The sequence below is a fragment of the Megalops cyprinoides genome, chromosome 1 (genome assembly GCF_013368585.1).
Source record: "Megalops cyprinoides isolate fMegCyp1 chromosome 1, fMegCyp1.pri, whole genome shotgun sequence".
In the NCBI taxonomy this organism is placed as follows: Eukaryota; Metazoa; Chordata; class Actinopteri; order Elopiformes; family Megalopidae; genus Megalops; species Megalops cyprinoides.
The window spans coordinates 17,503,024-17,523,016 of record NC_050583.1 but is presented as its reverse complement, the minus strand read 5'-3'; the positions used below and the strand labels follow the sequence as shown (position 1 = coordinate 17,523,016).

The following is a 19,993-nucleotide window of genomic DNA, read 5'->3' as shown; positions in this document are numbered from 1 at the left end:
TTAAAAAGCACCATTTTAGACGCTGTGGTCCATAAACCTAGATGGCGTTCCACTGCTCATAGAGACAGCTAAGGGGTTTGAGATCTCCAATGGACGTGAACCGGGTGCACAGCTATCCAGGGTCAAATATTTCACTCTACTTGCCCACCCCTCCCAATCTCTTTTTTTCCAGTGGAACAAACCATACACCATGTGTGGCACATGGTGAAGTGATTTTTATGGTTTAAGCGATATTGCTGCGCAGCAATATTATATAGTGTAATGTTTCAGTGGTAAATGTGGTAAATGAAAAAGATAAAGGGAAAAGAGAGAGGACTGTATACTGCTAGACATGGCCACATTCCTTACCTGGTTACCAGTGACATTGCAGAGATGTGTATTTACAGAATCATAATTCATAAGCTTGCTGTGTCAAACTAAATTGGTTTGTCAGTCGTGAAACCAGAAGTTGATGCATTTGATGAGCTCCTTGTGAACACAACGGGTAATTGGAAAGGTATCAGCTTTTTGTAGACACAATAGCTGGACTCAAGTGTAAGTGCCAGTAATTAATTGAGGTCTTTGGTAGTTTGGACCGTGTAAACAGGCTTGTACTGTGAGGACCGCAGATGGCAGGTCTGCCTAAGATTAGGGCCAAACACTTTGTGTAATATCGCTCTGTCTCAATTATTATTGGAGGTCTGTCCTTGTGGAAGAGATTGTATTGTATGTACCCTTAAGCAACAAATAAGGTTAGTTACATATCATGGATATAAACACAGGGGAACACAAAATGTCAGCTTCCTATATTTCAATCTTTTTGGAACTTGTGGATTGTGGATTTAAATAAAGCATTCATATGTGTATCAATGTATCAACAATAGCAACTACTATGAGTGAACACAGGGAAGAGTTTGCGCTTTAAACTGGAACTGCTTTCGTGTTGTCTGAAACAAAACAGGTGGAAAATATATTGCCTTTCAAATTCAAGTGAAGTAACATCCATTTGTCTCATTGAGAATATATTGGACAAGAATAGATACATTATTCACTTAGCCAGGATGAAACCTGTTAATCCATTGCTGACAAAAGGAGTCATTCTTTTCAAAGGCCAATCTGTCAATGTGTATGTGTCTGTATGTGTAAGTTCATTCTTGTTTGTTTGTATGTGTGTGGCTGGCTTGGGGGGGTTGGGGGTAAGTTGAGGGGGGTTGTAAGGGCTCAAATTGGGCTGTCTGCCTGACCCCTTGCTGGGTGGCTTTTTTTGGCATGAAAGCCGTTATGGAATACTAAACACCCCTCTTTACAGAAATGTGCATTCATCAAGGGCCCCTCCTCCTCCCTGATCCTACCCCTAATCCCCCAGTGCGGACCCCTCCCCTGCCCTGCCTCTCTAGCCCCCCCAGCCCCCCAACGCATCCCAGGGGAGGCTGTTGGGCTCCTGTATCTGTGGGTTTGGGTTTGGCACTGCTGCAGGAATTAGAGTCTGTTTGCTGTACAACCAGTCTGGCTAACCGCTGAACTGGTGCCTCACCGAGTCACATACCACAGACTTACAAAAACAGCAAGTGAAAGAGGCATAGGGGTGAGAAACACGGTCTTTTCGAAACTTTCCACTGAGAATAGATTTTTTTTTTGCATTAAGTTTGCGCTGCATAAGAAATTCACACAGCGGTGTGCAGAGTGTTATCATGGTGAGAGGAAGGGGAGGGGAGAGAGGCCCGCAGCTCGGTATAACAATGAAAGCCTTTTGAGGTGGGGGGGGGTCACCCAAGGGCTTCAGTAATTGATTTGCTCAGCAGCTGACCTGGATTGGTCAGTTAGCACCCGTGTCCTGTATTCCTCTCCCATTTGGTCTGGGGAGAGTTGGACACAGTCACTTTGTTTTTGGCATTTCACATAGTGGCAGGAGGGACAGGGTGGAGCTGGACCATGGGACCAGGGCCGGCACTGACTGAAAACAGAGCAGGTGTTGCTGACTGACCCTTGGGACACACAGCCTGTGATCATATTAGATACATCTTAGTTTACTGCAGATGCCACTTTGAGAAGAAAGTAGATGCCTTTCAGATATTGCAGTGTTACAACACTGTGGTTCTGATTAAGTCAGGAGCCTTGCGGGCAAGGGGGGCTGTTGTAACCAGTTTAATGTCTTACCCTTTGTCGTACTGTGTGTCCTGTGTGTGATTGTGTGTGTATGAGAGAGAGATGGAACAAGTCCTGTCTGGCTGCTGTCCTCTTTACACTGTAAAACAATGTGACACTGTGCCAGTGGGGTGCACCTGCATGCCGTGGCCTGTGTTATTGGCCTGACCTGTGTGACTGGTTCATGCTCCCTCTCCTTCCCTCCCGTCTGTCGAAGCATTGCCTGTGTATTCGCACGCTTAGGGCCGGGAAGGCGAAACGCCGTGCTATTTGCATTAGACTGGATTACAGCGGCCTGCGTCAGCGGGAGGGCAGAGAAAGTGAATGAAAACCCGCTCATGAACTTTTACCCCCACTGTCTGTCCCTGTTTGACCTCACTGGTGTTCCCGGCAGAAAAAGGCCCCAGTGGTCAATGACCCCACACTCATAAAAGGCTCTCATTTAAAGGTCCTTTCCCAGATGATCATGGTCAGGGTTTGAGATATACCCTCAGAGAACATGACAGTGCCAAATCAAAAAAAAAACATATGTGATCAGTTTTAACTACACTGTTTCTATTGTGCGGTTGGCAAGCATGAATGGAAACTGTCCAGTCCTGAGTTGTGTTAACAACCCCCCGCCCCCCAGCTGATATTATCTCTGTGATTGTTGTGCTTACAGCGTGGGGAGGAGGGACTCGGCCGGCCGATCATCATGTGCACACGGCCGTACCCCACCTGCCATCTGTTTCCCGAAGAGGAGGGGCCGACCGGCAGAGACGCCCAGGAGTCGGACATGGACAGCGCCGTGGAGAGTGCCCCGGGTTCCGAGACTTCCGAAGGGGGGAGGCCCAGTGACAAAGACGAGGGACTGGGAGGCCTCTTCCTGCCTGGAGACAAGTCAGTACTCCTCGGGTGGAGTAGGATCTCTGTAAATTTTCATTAAATTTGCAGTGTGTCCTTTAAAAGGGCAGTTAAAACAAAAGTAAAAATTTGACATGTTTTATGATATGTGTTGTGCACCACATATACATCAGCATTGCAAACTACATTCTACCTTCATGATACTAGGAAATAATTGCTTTCTCTCAGAGAAATAAATATTATAAATGCATGGAATGGCTTGCCAGAATTTGTAGTGGAAGCAGAGACATTTAAAGTGTTGAAAAACATACCTGACACAGTCGTAGATACACTCTAGACCATAGACGAAATGAGAAGTCTCGCTCAGCTGAATGGCCTGTTCTCATCATTAAACTTCTTATGTTCTTACATTCTATAAGCCTACAACCTCCTCCAGCTGATTATGTAACCTGGCCTTACTACTAGCCTCGGATTTGCATCAGAATGAATGGAGGAATAGAAAGCCCTGTCAAAAAAGCCGTTGTTTTCTGCTTGTCACAATGATCTCGTAGAACCATCAAAAATCATATAAAAAAGTGTGGTGAACATATCACAGCAGATCAAATCCAGACGACTGAATTTAAACCAAATGGAAGCTTGTAAATAACAGAGGCCTATACACATTGTAATATGAAGGGCCTTTGAGTGAATGAATGAGTTTGAGTGTTTGGTTGACTGAGTGAATGACTGAGTGAGTCTTAGTGAAGGAGTGTCTGAGTGACTGAGTGAACGTCTCTGTTTATGAATGTGCCTGTGTTTTCAGGTGTGGTCAGATGAATCCTTCTGTGACCTCTGACCTGTCCACACGCTCCTCTGCCTCCCTAAATGAGGAGCAGTTTGAGGACTATGGAGAGGGCGAGGACGTGGACTTCAGCCCCAGCAGCCCCTGTCCCGATGACGAGACCCGCACCAATGGCTACTCCGACCTGGGCTCCTCTGTCCCATCCAGGTCAGCTATCAGACACAGATACGCTTATACACACACACACGCACACCACACATACGCACACACGCACACACGCACACACGCACACACAAACACACCATTGTTAACTGCAATCACAAATCCCACCACACCTTTAGTGAAGTCCCTCCCAGCATCATTATTAGTTGTGACAGAGAGATGGCAGAGCAACAAGTGACAGGGTAACTGTTGTGCTAGTTGTCCTAGCAGATCAGCATATGTACTACAGTAGAGTGCTACATACTAGTGACTCTTGATGCATTTTGCCCATCTATGATCCCATGATCCTGTTGATTTCTGACTCCTCAGCCATTAGCTAAACTAAACTAAACTGTCCAATAAGCTCATTTCCGTCTTAATCCTACCTCAACTCCACAGCCAGGTTGTCTGAGTGCACGACTCTGTTTACCTCGCTGCAAATTCAAAACTCATTACTTTTGACTTTTGACTGGAATTGAATGGATAGGCCAGTGAGGCTTTATTAAGATAAATATAGAACTCCTATTTTACTTGGATTTACCCAGATTCAAGTAACCCATTTAGCTCTCTGCATTGATTAGAACACCTCCCAAACTCATTTCTCTCTCTTTTTGGGATCATCAAATTAAAGAGATTTGTGGCGCAACTTTGTGCAGATTGTCCGATGTAAAGTAGATCAGGATAGTGAAGAGCCCCAGGCCCATTCCCTGAATGTACGCTCTAATATTTCTTCATGGTGACATACAAAACACTTGGTAACATTCTAAAATCCTTCAGATACCATTCCCCAATGAGCGGAAGGGCATGCACTCAGGCAGTTGTGCACCTAAGCCAGTGAAAACTGTGAGTTTTGCCTGTTCGCTCCCCTGCTTCCATCTGTTTAATGACTCCATCTGAGTAGGGCATGGAAGCAGCTGTTCCTTGGTCTTAACTGCTTCAGGGCAGATATGTTAGTTTTAGGTTGAGCTTTCCACAGGCGCAGTTCCTTGAAGGCCAAGGTCAACACCATACAACCTCGTATAACTGAACGTCCAAGATCAATATAAGTGTTTGTACTACAGCGTTTTCTTGGCTGAACCTGATTGTTGGGTACGATCAGGTACTATTACAGAAATATCCGTCCATTGTTAGGCTTTTTTTTTCTAGGAAGTGTTTTTTAAAACCTTCTTAATTCCAGTCGAAACAGCCTCCAGCATTGGTATTTCATTGTGTTGGGGACTGCACAATGCTTTCAGCTCTGCAGGCTGTGATTTCGGCAGTTCACATTCTTAAGTCGACTGTAAAGCGAAACTCGCAAATCTGTCACATTGTCTGGTGTAAACAATACTCCCAGCAGATCGGGTGAGGCTGCGAAGGTACAGGCAGTGCTGCACCCCCAGTGTGCTATCAGAGATCCTCTCAGTCCTGACGTGTGCTGATGAACTGCCCCACAGCCTGTCACCCCACCCTCGACACCTTGGGTTTATTGACGAGGACAGGCAGGGGGCCAGGCCCGGTGTAATGCACCTCTTGGCACCTGCTGCATTGTTATTTATGTCCCCGCTACCTGAACACGCTCCCTCGACAAGCTCCACCGTTTCCATTCCAAGGTCACTTTGTATTCCAAGCTTCCACGAATGACCCAAGGCATTTGTTTTGTGTAAATGGACATGAATGCTGCCAGCCTGTAGCCTCTGTTCAGTCTAGCTGTGAAGCTCTTTAACTTCAGTCATTAACTTTCGGTAAGAATTTACATAAACATGTCGTAAAAACATTACAAAAAAACGTCTTTTGTTACGTATACCACATTTTTTTATTAATCCCTCCTCCTGATACTCATTATAGTCTGCAAGAAGTGAAATAAAAACATAACGCCGACATAAAATGTGCTGCTCTAAGTTAAGGGGAAGGTGCCGTGTGGTTAGATTGAATTGAGGCATACAGAGTTTAACCTGCAGTGTTGGTGCTTTGTCTCTACAGCGCCGGTCAGACCCCACGGAAGATGAGACACTTGTACAACAGCGAGCTTATGGACGTGTACTGCTCCCAGTGCTGCAAGAAAGTCAACCTTCTCAACGACCTTGAGGCACGGCTCAAGAACCTCAAGGCCAACAGGTACGGGGAGCAAGGGGGAGAGGGCAGTAGCCTCATAGTTAAAAAAAATTGTTAATCTGTGCCACCTCACTGATCAGATACATATAGATGTATACTCTGGAATGAGCGATGTCTGCCTAAGAGCAGTAGTGTTTTTCTTATCCCATATCTGCAAGCTCATTTCGGATAAAGCAGGAAACATCTGCAGGCTGACTCATGTTTAACAGAGTATCCCGTAATGACTGTCATTGTTGCGCAGTGGGTGTCTTATATCCATCGCTGCCTGTATTCTGGAGACGTAAGAAGAAGGAGATGACCTCCGGTGGTTTTATTTGGATGGCTTGCCTCTTTCCAGCATTAATGATTTATTCCTCTGACTGAGGCTTACTTACAAATGGAACTCATTAACACTATCAACTTTTTTCCTTTTTTTTTTACTTGAGAAAAGTCTTCAGCTTGTCTTTCTGCCTGCAGCTAAAGCTTGATTTAAAATTTTTAATCCATGCCTATGTGTTTTCTGTAATGGTAAGATAAAAACTCCATATCAAAGGATGTTTTTATTTAAGAGAAGTGGTTGCTATGACAGCGCTATCGCTGCTGAAAGCTGGGTTAAGTGTGGAGCCATGTGACAGAGTGTGGAGGAGGAAGGCAGAGGAGAGAGTCCACAGTGCACTGCTCATGATGGGTGGTGTGTGTGCGTTTCTGTATGTGTGTGTTTGTGTGCATGCTCTGTGGTGAAAGCATCACAACTCTAAGAAATATTACTAAATCTGGGGTCTGAGACTCCTGGTGAGCCCCAGTCAGACCACCTTCCAAACTGGAATTCTTCAGCTTTGCTATAGTAACTTCACTATGGAAAAACCCTCAAGGATCAGAGTTCCTTCAATTGAACCTGATGAAAGAGGGTAAAGTACCACTGCGTATTCAAACTCTTTCACTGTTGGTACTGGATGTAAATGGTACTGCATTTTTTTACATAGTAGCATTGTTGAATCCAGAGTTTGATGGAGAGACTTGTAATGGTGGTTTGATGCGGGGGGGGGGGGGGGGGTGTCATCCTAAATCCATGGATCGTATTCCATTAATCCTCTCTGATTCCTGGAGAAATCCTTTGACTCAGAGCTTCATCGTTAAGTAAAGTTCATACAGAACATGAGCGGCCACAATACAAAATCCCTTACAGAGATCAGAGGCAGAATTTAGGGGAAGAGGTAATTGTTCACAGTGGTTAATTGCACTCAGGTTTCCTTACTGTTCACAAGGTGTTTGTGTGATGGCTGTGTGTCTTTGTGCAGTTTGGCTCCAGAGGAGCCCTTTGTTAGAGATGGGTCATTCACAGTGGTATAGAGGTATGTTTTCATGGTTGAGTTGGTCAGGGTTTTCATAGCACAGCCTGTTAGCTAAGATCAAAGTTTCAGTCAGCGCCATTGTTTTTCCCCCCTGCTGTGGATGATGTAACAGCATAGGGAGCTTAAAGCATGGTGCTCTCCTTCTGCACATTCGTTTCTGCATTACGTAAAGCCTGTATTTCTAATTCAGAACTCCCCTGACTACACTGTATCTCCACATGCATTCAAGGGCCGAATTTTTGAAATGGGTCTCCCTGCTGCATTGTCTTCAGTGTAGCCCCCATTTCTGAGTTGGTTCCCCTTGCCCCTCACAGACGCTTACTCTCCCCCTCTGGCAGACTCTCGTTAGGGATCTGAGACGTGCTGCTGTGGACCCTCAGGACTGCAGTTCACGGGACTGACTTTGATTAAGTGTTGAAAACTTCTGACTCTTTTTCTCTTTAGTACTGCTGAGGGTGCAGTTTTCCTCCTAAGATGTTTTTTGGGGATGATTCCCACAGCTCAGTTAATGCACATCACTCCAGAAGCAGGCTTAGTGTGTGGTGTTGGGGTGTGAGTTGGGGGTGTGTAGGGTGACAGGGGATTAACTGAAAAATAAGAGAAGGCAGGGAAAGAAATGTGAAGGAGGTGAGAGGGAATTGGAGATATAAGATAAGACATAAGAACAGAGGGCTGAATAAAAAGACTGATGAGACAGGAAGAGAAGGAAGGACGACACAAAGACAAGAAACAGAGTGAAAAAGAAAGAGTGAGGCTGAGAAGAAAAGAGGAGGAGAGCATTGAGAGAGATACAGACAGAGAGATTATGCGGAGGGAAGCAGCCCGTTCGGTGTGCTATCAAGTGAACCGCTGAGGCGAACATGACAGCATGTCAGGAGAGCAGCAGCCATTCCTATAAGGCTATCTCAGCTCCTAACATCCAGCAATCCTGCACAGCTTGGTGTGTGTGTGTGTGTGTGTGTGTGTGTGCGTGCGTGTGTGTGTGTGTGTGTGCGTGCGTGTACCTGCGCCTGTCTGAAAAATAATAAACCCACAGACTCAGAGCCTTAAAATAGAATTTGCTTTCAAATCAAGACTAATGCTGAGCTCACAGAAAACCCAGCTCCTTCGGGGAAAGAGATTTCATTAACATTGAGATGTCCTTCACTCTTATTGAAGCCTGCACACAAATCGGTTACCATTTTGTCCTGTCGCAAATCAAATTGCAATTATCTTTTAATGTCTTAGAAGTATAGATATAAATGGAACATGTCTCCCTCTATGGTAGTTTTTGAAAGAGTGTGGAGTAATGGAAATGTTTTCATTTCTCTTGTCTTTCAGTCCCAACAGGAAAATATCCAGCACAGCCTTTGGACGGTAGGTCTTTCAACCTTCTGTTTTTTTTTTTTTTTATTATTATTTACTCTTGGCATTGGATGGTTAATCATTGCTATACCTGAGCAATGGCTGTGCACAGTTCATTGGCCAATATTCACAGCTGATTAGGAAATAAAAGATAAACATAAACCAGCAGCTACAGCACGTGTACTCTTAATATGCCTCCTGCCTATCTCACTGTGTGATGGATCACCTCATGGACAGAGTCACATATTTCAGATGCTCAGCTCAGTGCAGGAACATTGCTTGGGAGGGGAGAGCTCTCTTGGCCAGGTGGAGAACATTATAAAGCACCATCATTTGAGGTGCTGACGTACCGTCTCGGCCCAGGTGTGATCTCTGTGAATCTCCATGGCTTAAACTGTGCCCAGCAGCCATTAGACAGACATCTTTCTAAGGTGTTACAAGTGTGATCTACAGTTATATCTCCCAAACAGGTCACATTAATTAAGTCCAAAATTTCAGAAATATAAGCACATATACAGATACATTTGAAATGATTGTACTTTATGTAAGATTGGAGTCTTTGGTTTCTGGTGTAGCGATGTGATTTTCATTTTTTACGGACCTCTGAAGAGAGATCACATTAGCTATCTCCTGTGAGTGTTTTGTTGCACTGTGCAGGCAGTTTGAGGTCTCAGAGGTTAGAGAAGAAGACTGTATCCCCTCAGAGGAGCTCTGTTTCAGTCCTGTGAAACACGGTTTCTGTGTCGAAGAGGCGACAGAATAAAAATGACCCGTCAGCGGTGATCTATGTGTCCTGTTTCTCCCTCCCGTCCTCTGAGTCAAATTTATGGATAATCTGGATAATGGAGGCTGTGCGTGAAGTCATCACATTAGCGAGTGAGTGAGGGTGCTGTGAGAGGCGGGTCCCTCAGATGAGAGTGTCACAGAGGGGTGATGTGAATCTGGCGCCGCCCCCTTCCCCCGGAGGAGCTCTTACTGCCCCCTCACCCTGCACGCTGGGATCAGAGCGGGCGCGGAGACCAAAGCATTCATGGGCATTCTGCCCTCCGGAGCACAGCTGGATCAGTATGGGCCCTGACATTTAAACACTGCCCTGCGTGACCGCTTGGCCTTTCTTTAGACCCTTCACTACAGCTCCTTAAACAGGGACACATCCACCTAGAGCCAGTAGGCATTGACTAGGGACTCGAATAGGTGTCTCTTTTAAATCCAGCGTGGTTTTACATTTTGCATTTTTTTTCTCATGAATGTGATGGTGGTCAAGCAATGTTTTGTGCAGTCTGTTCACGACAAACGATTCTCCTCTTCCTGCATTCAGGCAACTCTTCCACAACAGCAACATCAGCAGCAGCAATGGAAGCACGGAGGACCTGTTCCGGGACAGCATCGACTCCTGCGACACCGACATCACCGAGAAGGTACGGTGGGATTGTGTGAACATCTGGGGCGACAGCCCTGTCACCAAAAGGGCAGGATCACCAATAGAATGAACACGATGACAGCTTTGCCCCAGTTTTAGCACTGTAGTCTGCAGGTCTGTGCTAGTGTACTCAGACATCACTTATGTTAGTGTCATATTTTCATATTTAGAATGCATTAAGTATGTATGCTTAAGTGCTGAATAAAATGCTTATGATTCATGAAGTTTTAATATAGTAAGTCATATCTTGAAAAAAGTGTTTATACAACATGCTGAAATGAAAACACATCATTAAGTATTGCAATATAGCGACATGGGAGCTTTGGTACATAAAACAAATTATAGGATGCTCAATTTTTACACAGAAATCCTAAATTGCACAATTGCTGGATGCATGATGAATAACACTGTTGTTAATAATGGATTTTAAGACTTGGTTTCAAAATAGCAAGCTTTTGTAGCCATGTATTCATCCCCTTAATCTCCACTAATACAGTGAGCATGTATCAAAACACTGTTAAACCTTACAGCAAGACCATCACAAAAATGTCTGCCACTTACAGTGGATGTGGTGCTCAGCCCAGGTGAAGCAGTGAAGACTACACTGATATTCTGTAAACTAAAGCAGGGGTGGGGGCAGTTGTTGGGACTGATTTCCAGGTAGAATGATGACATCTCATCTCAGGAGTTAGAATCGGAGATTTCATTTTGTAAGTTGATGGTGGTTTTAAACTGGAAGCATGCACAGGGGAAAAAAAATATACATATATGTAATAATGTTAACAATCTGAACACTGAACACTGAAAGTTGGAAAAAAGGGAGTCAAAACCAACCAAGCTCTGGTGCTGGTCCTTGCTCTCTCTCACTCTCTTGCTCTCTCACTCACAGGTGAGTTACCTGGAGAAGAAGGTGACAGAGCTGGAGAACGATAGTCTGATGAACGGGGATCTGAAATCAAAGCTGAAGCAGGAGAACACACAGCTGGTCCACAGGTAGCAGGACAGACACACAGAGAGCACACACCCAAACGCAAATCGAGGGAGTTTAACTTTTAAGTCAGTTTTATTTCAACAGTTTAGATGAAACAAAAAAGGAAGAAGAACTATATGAATTACACTTGTAAAATAAAATAAGAGAGAGGGACTAGGGAGCAGGACAGAGGAGAATGCGGTGTGAATAGTAACAAATTATGTGCATATGTTCGTTAGGTGTCTTTATTTCAGCACTTTTGTAATATGTGTTCTCAGGGTTCATGAGCTGGAGGAGCAAATGAAGGACCAGGAGGCGCGAGCAGAGCAGATTATGGAGGAGGAGCTGAAGAGGCATCGCGAGGCTTACAGCAAGATGGAGAGGGAGAAGACTACAGAGATTGAGCTGCTCAGTAACAGGTACTCCCCTTACATTACACCTCAATAACGGCGACCCCCTCTACCATACTACATACTACCTCATTAACAGGTACTAGCCTAACCGTATGCCTTATTAGCAAATACCCCTTCGTACTACACCTGTGTTACAGGTAGCCCCTCACGTTACACCGCAGTAAGAAGTAACCTACTCTCATTACACCTCAGCGCCAACCACATATTGCAGAGCACAGAACATCTCATCGCTGCAGTACAGCGGAGCACCAGAGAGTGTAACGCAGCGTGTGTTCAAATTTGGAGCCAAGCGCAGCATCACGGCACAGCAAGGCCGCTCAGCACAGTGTCTAGCGAAAGCGGAGCAGTGTGCAGAGCGACCGAGCAGTGTCACTCCTCTGTCCCACAGGGTCCAGCAGCTGGAGGAGGAGAATGGAGAGATGAAGGTGAACATGTGCAGGCTGAAGTCTCAGACGGAGAAACTGGATGAGGTGTGTGTCCGTTGGCCGTCTATCTTTCGTTGCCCCGATTGCACAGACGGGCAGACCTCTGTAGGTAGATGGTGTTATAGGACAGTGTAGTGAGTTGACAGGTTATCTCACAGTTTAATCGTATTTACTTGCCTGTGCAGGTCTGATGGAAAAAAAAGGTACTGTACATTGTCCCTTAACATAGTTCCCATGTGTTAATTGTATGCTATTGATTAAGTCGTGTTTGTTTGGTGAAGCAATTGTTACACGCCCTTTGATTGAGCTCTCATGAGAAAGAAAGCAATATTTATTGCTAGGTGTGCCATTACGGTACGCACTGGCACAAGTAATGTTACAGAAACTTGTGCATCACTTTCATCGCTAGCAGCAGCATTTTTTTTTTTGCTTTTTGGTTATGAATAAGGTATGATATCATAAAATGCATAACTCATTTTCCCACCATTGTGTGAATCTTCATCTCAACACATTTCAATACTTAATATGCATTTATATCTGCACATGTGCTATATTTAGGATTGGAATGTTTAAGGCGTGATAAATCTCTGATTTCGCATGAAGAGCCGTGAGTCTCTCTCACACGCGCATGATCACAGACACGTTGCATCGACTCCAGTGTGCTAGATCCTGCAGTTCCACATCTCAGTGTTTTTTTTTTCCTCACATAAGTGCCCACTTCATTGCCCCATCTCCCACAGATCCATTCACATCACTCAGGGTCTCTACATCTATCGCAGTCCTAATTATCAGCAAAGACACCATAAGCACGTCCTTTCACACAACACTGACTCCTGCAGTGTAATTAAAATGTGTGAATACTTGCCGCGTGGTTAACATCAACAGTTCTATTTCCAGTATGTGAGGCGAAAACCCCAGAGGGAAATAGTTCTCGTTTTTATAACCTCTGATGGTGTTTATGGTCCCTGTTATGCCGTGAATTTATTGCTGTAAAAAACCTTCTGGGTTTGGCTCTAAAGTGGTTTACCTGTGTAATATAATATAATATAATATAATATAAAGAAATTGATGAGTAAATATTTTCCATCCTATTTTGTCTGTGTGTGTGTGTGTGTGTGTGTGTCCAGGAGAAGCAGCGGATGACAGATAAACTGGAGGACACCAGCTTGCGTCTGAAGGATGAGATGGATCTCTACAGGAAGATGATGGACAAGCTAAGGCAGAACAGGCACGAGTTTCAGAAAGAGCGGGAGGCCATGCAAGAGGTGAGAAACACACTCATGGATGCACAGACTACATGTACAGACACACACAGAGGCAGCACACACACCCACATAGGCGTACATACAGACACATGCAAAAAAATATACAAATACATACACATATTCATATAGATACACATGCATGCATGGTCCTCATTGGCATGTGGTATTGTTCTAGGCTCTGTTTTGTAAACTACTGTGCCTGACTTTGACTGTCTTCTTCTCAGTTGATTGAGGACCTGCGCCGGGAGCTGGAGCACCTGCAGATGTTCAAGCTGGAGACAGAAAGACCAGGCCGAGGGCGGCACTCCTCCTCCAGCATGTCAGAGTTCAATGCTAAGACCCGCGAGATGGAGCTGGAGCATGAAATCAAGCGCCTAAAGCAGGTGGGGGATTAGGATTGACATTGGCGCAGTAGGCACTGAGTCTAATGGCCTTATGCACTGAAACTGGTGCAGTAGGCAGTATAATAATAATTATTATTATTATTAATAATAATATTATTACTGTGAGCTAATTTACACAGGCAGTCATCACGTATTTACTATATCTTGGATGTAGAAGAAGAGCAATTTGTTTATTTTATTGTTCAGTTTCATAGCTGGCCCTCTGCTGCTGCAGTATTTCTATTAATGATTGTTATGCTGATGTTATCCTGCCGAAGGTTATATCTGCACACAGGGAAGTAGTATTGTTACAGCCATTTTTTTATCTGTTCCTTGTTTGAGGGAAAAGATGCTGTGTAAACACAATAAAGATAAGATAGCGGGTGCTGGAACAAAGATCCCATCTCAGACAAGGCGACTGTAATGGCACTGAACGGCCTGCAGTCTTGCAGCGAAAAAAATACACCTCACTGATCCATATGTTCTTTACAAATGATTAGATATTCTGCCTCCTGGCCCAAGTCCACTCCTCTGAGCTGCTGACTGCATTGCTCTGACAGCAACTGCACATTGGCTTGCCAGCAGCATTAATCTCTCACTACTCCCCCCCCCCTCCTCCTCACCTCACTCACCCCTGAAAGCCAGTGTTCTCGCTTCTGTTTTATAGAGTTGTTTTCTTTGTGGCTCTGCCATAACGTTTGAAGGAGACTGAGAAATGCAAACCGGTGCTTGTTGTTTACGGCAAAGGAAATTGATGTACTCAGTGCCCTGGGTGCCCATGAACGCGGCTGTTAGTTTAAGTGGACATTTTGAATTGACGCCATAGGTGCTGGGCCCTTGGCATTAGCGTTGCAAAATGACAGCAAATGCCCTATCATGCGGAGGACGCCAGTGTACCCAGCATTGTACCCAAATGGAGTGTTACAGCACATTCCAGGTGGGCATCACACCTGTGCTCTCTACACAAGAGGTCAAGCCACCCCTCTCAGCCTGCCTCCTGTCTCCCCACCATGGCCACCCACTCCTGGCCCAGCACCTACCTTCCACTAATGTGCCCCTCTGTCCCCTCTACAGGAGAACCAGAAGCTGCGGGACCAGAACGACGACCTGAATGGGCAGATTCTCAGCCTCAGCCTGTATGAGGCCAAGAATCTCTTCGCCACCCAGACAAAAGCCCAGTCCCTGGCTGCAGAGATCGACAACGCTTCCCGTGACGAGGTGAGAGAGCCAGGCATCAGGCTATGGGGTGGGGTGGGCTGAGGTGAGAGAGACTCTGAGATAGTGGTATGTGGGTTTGGAGCTTTGGGAGAGATCCATAATGGGTGACATGAATTACTGTACATCAATCGGGTGTGAATGGGTGGTTCGTGAATAATCAATAGATGAAAACAGGAGATTGATTTATTCTTGGGTGTGTGCATTACAAATGGAAACTACAGTGGTTGCTAATGCTGTGTTAATGTCATGGTGATATATGCAGCTGATGGAGGCCCTGAAAGAGCAAGAAGAGATCAATTTCCGCCTCAGGCAGTACATGGACAAGATTATCCTGGCCATCCTGGACCACAACCCTTCCATCCTGGAGATCAAGACCTAAATGTCACGGTTTGGTGAGAAGGAGAAGAAGCAGAGCCACACTGGGCAGACAGCACCCCCTACAGCCTGGGGGTTTGTACTGCACTGTCACGGCCACTGGAACTAAAGTCATTATGTGTTTACAAAAGGAGTTTCGGTACTTCACTGTAGTAATCTGTGAGTCACTAAAGATGTTGATATCTTTCATGCACTTTTTTCCCCATTTTATTCAATATTTTTGTCATTGCTACTGTTGTTGTCTTAAAAAATACAAAGAGGAACCACGACTGGAAAAGGCATTAGGAATGTTTGGAATTGGGAGGGTATTTTATCTCAGTTGTAGGTTATGTATAAATACTACCTCTGGGTATATAAGTACAATGTTACACACACCTGCAATACTATATGATTACACAGACAGAAAAACAGCAAAGACCCTCAGATAAACAGGGAGCCCAATACAACTTTGGTCCTAATGTCAGTCTTCTGTATGTGAAGGCCCCTGAGACAGTTGTGGAAGCAAGTCAGGTCTGAATGCCATGTAGGTCGATTGAGAAGGTGATGCAGCATGTGAATATATGTACTGTCTTTGTGCAAGCAAGACAGTAAGGAAGTATTCTGGTACCAGGGTGTTGCTTTCAGGTTGTTGGCCTATTATAGCAGTCACACTCCTAAGACAGTAGAGGGGAGACAAAAGAGAGGGTTCATTGATTTGACAGTAGAGCACAGCAAATAAGAGCAGACTTGGACGAGAAGCTTCAGACCTGCAGAAACCCAGAGGATGTGTGACGGTGGAGCATTTCTGGAGCGTGAAGACGTGCAAAATGTGAGGCCCTGTCGCTGTAATAGAAACAGGAGGTTCTGTCAGATAAGTATTCCAGCTTATAACAGGTGCAGCAAGGCTAGCTGTGGAGTTTGGCTGAGGACTGCGGAGATGTGTGGAAACCAGAATGTTGTCCGAAAGACAAGTGAGGTGCAGATGGATTTCTCTGGTCTAGGTGGTCCTCCTTGATCCTGAAGTTTCAGGCGCTTGAGTGAGGCACAGAGGCCATCTGGCCTCCTCTTGGTTCGGCTTTCTCAGCCTGTTTCGGAATGTCTTGCGAATGCAGAGAAAGTGACAGCAGTGATGAGCGGGCATTCACAGGAACAGATCTCAGCTCACAATACCACAACACCATTGGTCCAAAAAGCACAGCGCTGCATCTCACCTAATGTGTGTGACTTTGTCCTCATGACTGTGTGTCAACCCAGAGTTTAACGTGAGAACAGCCATAGAAGTTCGATTTATTTGTTTGTATTGGGATAACATTGTTTAAGAAGGATTTACTCCTCATGATGGGCTTGTTTGGGATATTTGATGCCTTTTTAGGCTACAGCAAGGCCAGGCTGGTGTGTGGCTGGGATATTCCAGAGATGGATTGTCCTGAGTGGGTCACTTTTGGAACACAGGCATATTTTGGGTGCCTGCATCACACCCACAGCCATGGAGTGCTGGTCCTGGTTGGAAGCTGATCTGGACTACAGTCGGAATTATGATCTGGAGTAGCACTGGACTACAGTCAGAACTATATGCCCCTGGGTGGAGCAGCATGGAGGGTTACCAGAAACAACCTTAAAATTCTTGGTCTAAACCTAGCCACAAAATTCAATTTGTGCTTCCATTGCTGTAGAACGGTGATTGAATGTTACCCCACCAAATACAATAGTATGTAAACTATGCATAATTATAGCTTAATTACAGCATGATGATATATGTGAACATTGTGACATTTTATTTCCTTAAACACAGCAAAGGTTTATCTTGAGGGAAGTCTCTTGAGCCCCCTGGGAAATATCGTGTGAGTTTGATAGTTCAGCTGTGTGAATTTCAGGGACCAGATTGTGAAATGCCAACCAGCATTTTCATGAGTGTCTCGTTGTGCTGTTGACAGGCTATGGTGAATCTGGCTAAGCCTGATCCTGCTGCTCCACCCTCATTGCCCTGCCCCCTGTAACTGGTACAGGAGAACAGAGGCTGGGGATGTTAGTAACGTACAAGTTCGTGAATGTAAAGCATTTGATGTGAATGTACAGACTATATATACAATATACAGTGAAACGTACAATATACATATATACGTGAATATGTATGCATAAATGAAACCAGTACTTGAATGTTGGTCGGGAGGATAGAAGTAGAAATTATTTTGCAGATAATCCAAGTCCGCGGATGTAAAAATGAAAGAGAGAAATCATTTATTTTTTCACAGATCTTTAAATGAAATGGGGCAGGCAGAGGAAAAAAATAAAAGAGGTACGGTGTTCTTGAGTAGAGTAGGTACTCTATAAGACACTTAGTCCAAATGGATGATGAGTAGGTTGTCTACAGAGGACACTGTAGGCGTAGGGAAAGAACACATCCATCTGGGAATGGATTCAGCCTTTAACTGTATCATAAGCCCCCTGCATACAAAGCTATTCAAGGCACTAACTTACCAAGCCTTAGCCTCATGTGAAAGTCTTAAAACACAGACTTGAAACTCCCCCCAGTGGCTGTCAATGCTAAAGCAGTTCTGAGATCTGAGATAACCCTTTTTAAATTTACAGCAGAGAGTATAGTGCAACAAATTTCATCCATAGTAGCTGTAGCTCATGACATCTCAGCAGGACTCAGTACAGCAGATATTTTCACCTGGCAGGAAGGTACTGTAGTATAGACAGGCAACAAATGGGATCTCTGTGAAAATGCTTTGCAGAATTTCTTCAGAGGGTTTCAAACAGAATGAAGTTACCTGTAAAGGCATGAAGCTTGCATTTGGGTGCAAACAGAGTCCTTGTATGCTATGTGCCCCTTAGCAGCACAAAAATGAAAATGTTTGTAAACACTGTAAATGTCATGAATGTATCACCTTGTATTTCACTCTGTTTAAGGGGCTTCTTGTAAAAAGGTACATTTTACTGAGATATTTAAGTCATGTGCATAGCAGTATTTGAAGAGCTGTAATTAGGGAAAGGCTACAAAAAAATGATCTGCTGTAAACTGTATTGTAAGAGACTTTAGTTTTGCTTTGTTGCACAGAACAGGTTTCTTTGCATGGTCTCACTTTTTTTCTGGTATTTGTGCCTTTTTAATCTCAAGAAGTAACACACTTTGTTTTTTCTTCTAGTTATTCTTTTTGGTCAGCTACATAGAGCTTTTATACATTTGCAATCTAATCTGTGTCTGAACATTTTTTTCATAAATTGTAAATGTTGTACAGAAAATAGTTACTATTTGTATTCATGTGCCACTCATTACACTTTTAAAAACGAATAAAAAAAAAGTCTTTTTTACAGTTTTAAGAGAAAATGACAGGATGTCATAGAGATTGTGTGTGTCCACAATATATTTACAGCACAATGTTTTTAAGTTGTTGGTTTGGGACAGGTTCACTTTTATGGATTCCGTCTCTCCTCTGTGACGCCCTGTTTATGACTGCGGTGTCTGTTTTGTTGTTATAGTTTTCATTGTCTCATTTAACTACTTTTACGGTTTTGTCAGTGTGCAATTTGCTCTTTCTTCACAGTCATCTCTTGTTTTAGGGATGGGGTTACAAGGCAATATTACTTTTCCCCATGTTAAACCAAGGTGTGCTGACAGAGGGTCCTCTGTAATCACTCTCTCTGTGCCCACCAGCCCAGGCACTTCAGTACCTGCTATATGCAAGCTTGTCCTTATGCCTTTCCACAGTTCATCCTCTTTGTGGTGGCAGTAACCCATGTCCTGATATGGCCAGTGCAGAGGCCTGAGCAGTGATGTCAAACTCTTGTTTGGTGAGAAAAATATTTACAACCACATTCCCCCACACAGCCACAAGCAGGTACCCAATTTGCTACCCCCATGTTTGTAAGATGGCGGATTATATTGTCTTTTTGACCTGTTGGATTTGAAATGTGAAGTGGGTCAGTGCAACACGAGGAAGCAAAACACCTGAATTTCCTATTTTTTTTAAAAGCTGTCTACATGGCATCAGTCAGTCACTTCCTCTCCTTCCCCAAACTATCCAAAGCTCTGGCAACCCCAGTTCAGCACTGGTAGTTCAGTGGTTGGAACAGCAGTGGGGGTAATATTGCCTGGTCAGCCCAACAAGAGCATTGCTTTAGTTCTGTAACCCTGCCACTTTCTGTGCTAATTTACCACCTTTGCTGCACCACAGCACCGCCCTCTATTCATGGTTTTATATGAACACATCCAGGAATGGCTGATGTGAGTCCTTATAGGTAGTTGTGATGTACAAACTTCAGCTGTAAATAAAATTATTTGCTTTGGCATGATTACAGGGTGTGTTTTGACTCTTTTGTATTGATTTATCAAACACAGAAACAGATGCATATCAAACACAGTCCCTGATTAATGCAATGACTTAATTAATACTAATCTCAATAGCAGCATACTTTCCTTAAGCGCTTGAGATATTCCGCTGCATGTGTGGGCATGCATGCTGTGCAGGCTGTATAATGTTGACCTATATTTCACTGTAGTGAAGAATGACAAGGGCCTTGGGAGAGTAAAGGAAAGAAATCCACAGGAGCCAGTGCTGAAACATGGCCTTGCAGGATTCACTGAAAGCAGGGATTTATTCAAACATCATCACAGGCTCCCACAAACTGTTTACCCACTAACACAAAAGAGGTATTCTCATTGACTTGCCAACGGCTGATGTTACGCATTGCTGCAAACGCTCATTCCTTTACAGTCCAAGTTACAGTAAACCCATCAACTTGCAAAAATCATTCTTCTGGTACGTAGAAATAATTCACAACACTCCCTAGCTGTGTACATGCATCTTGTTCCCCTGACTTCATCCC

General features: G+C 44.3%; 1 protein-coding gene across 2 annotated transcripts in view; it reads left to right on the top strand.

The window, feature by feature from the left end:
* The window catches only part of LOC118777672 (rab11 family-interacting protein 4A-like), a 71,446-nt gene extending 51,984 nt beyond the window's left edge, over positions 1–19,462 (top strand). For both annotated transcript variants that reach the window (XM_036528781.1, XM_036528789.1), the window contains 12 exons: positions 2,786–3,003; positions 3,770–3,955; positions 5,909–6,043; positions 8,692–8,727; positions 10,034–10,133; positions 11,025–11,128; positions 11,384–11,524; positions 11,907–11,988; positions 13,071–13,208; positions 13,433–13,591; positions 14,666–14,809; positions 15,072–19,462. In XM_036528781.1, the coding sequence (XP_036384674.1) occupies positions 2,786–3,003; positions 3,770–3,955; positions 5,909–6,043; positions 8,692–8,727; positions 10,034–10,133; positions 11,025–11,128; positions 11,384–11,524; positions 11,907–11,988; positions 13,071–13,208; positions 13,433–13,591; positions 14,666–14,809; positions 15,072–15,188 (1,560 nt within the window). In that variant the 3' untranslated portion in view covers positions 15,189–19,462. The remainder of the gene's footprint in view (positions 1–2,785; positions 3,004–3,769; positions 3,956–5,908; positions 6,044–8,691; positions 8,728–10,033; positions 10,134–11,024; positions 11,129–11,383; positions 11,525–11,906; positions 11,989–13,070; positions 13,209–13,432; positions 13,592–14,665; positions 14,810–15,071) is intronic.
* Positions 19,463–19,993: the final 531 nt, after the last annotated feature.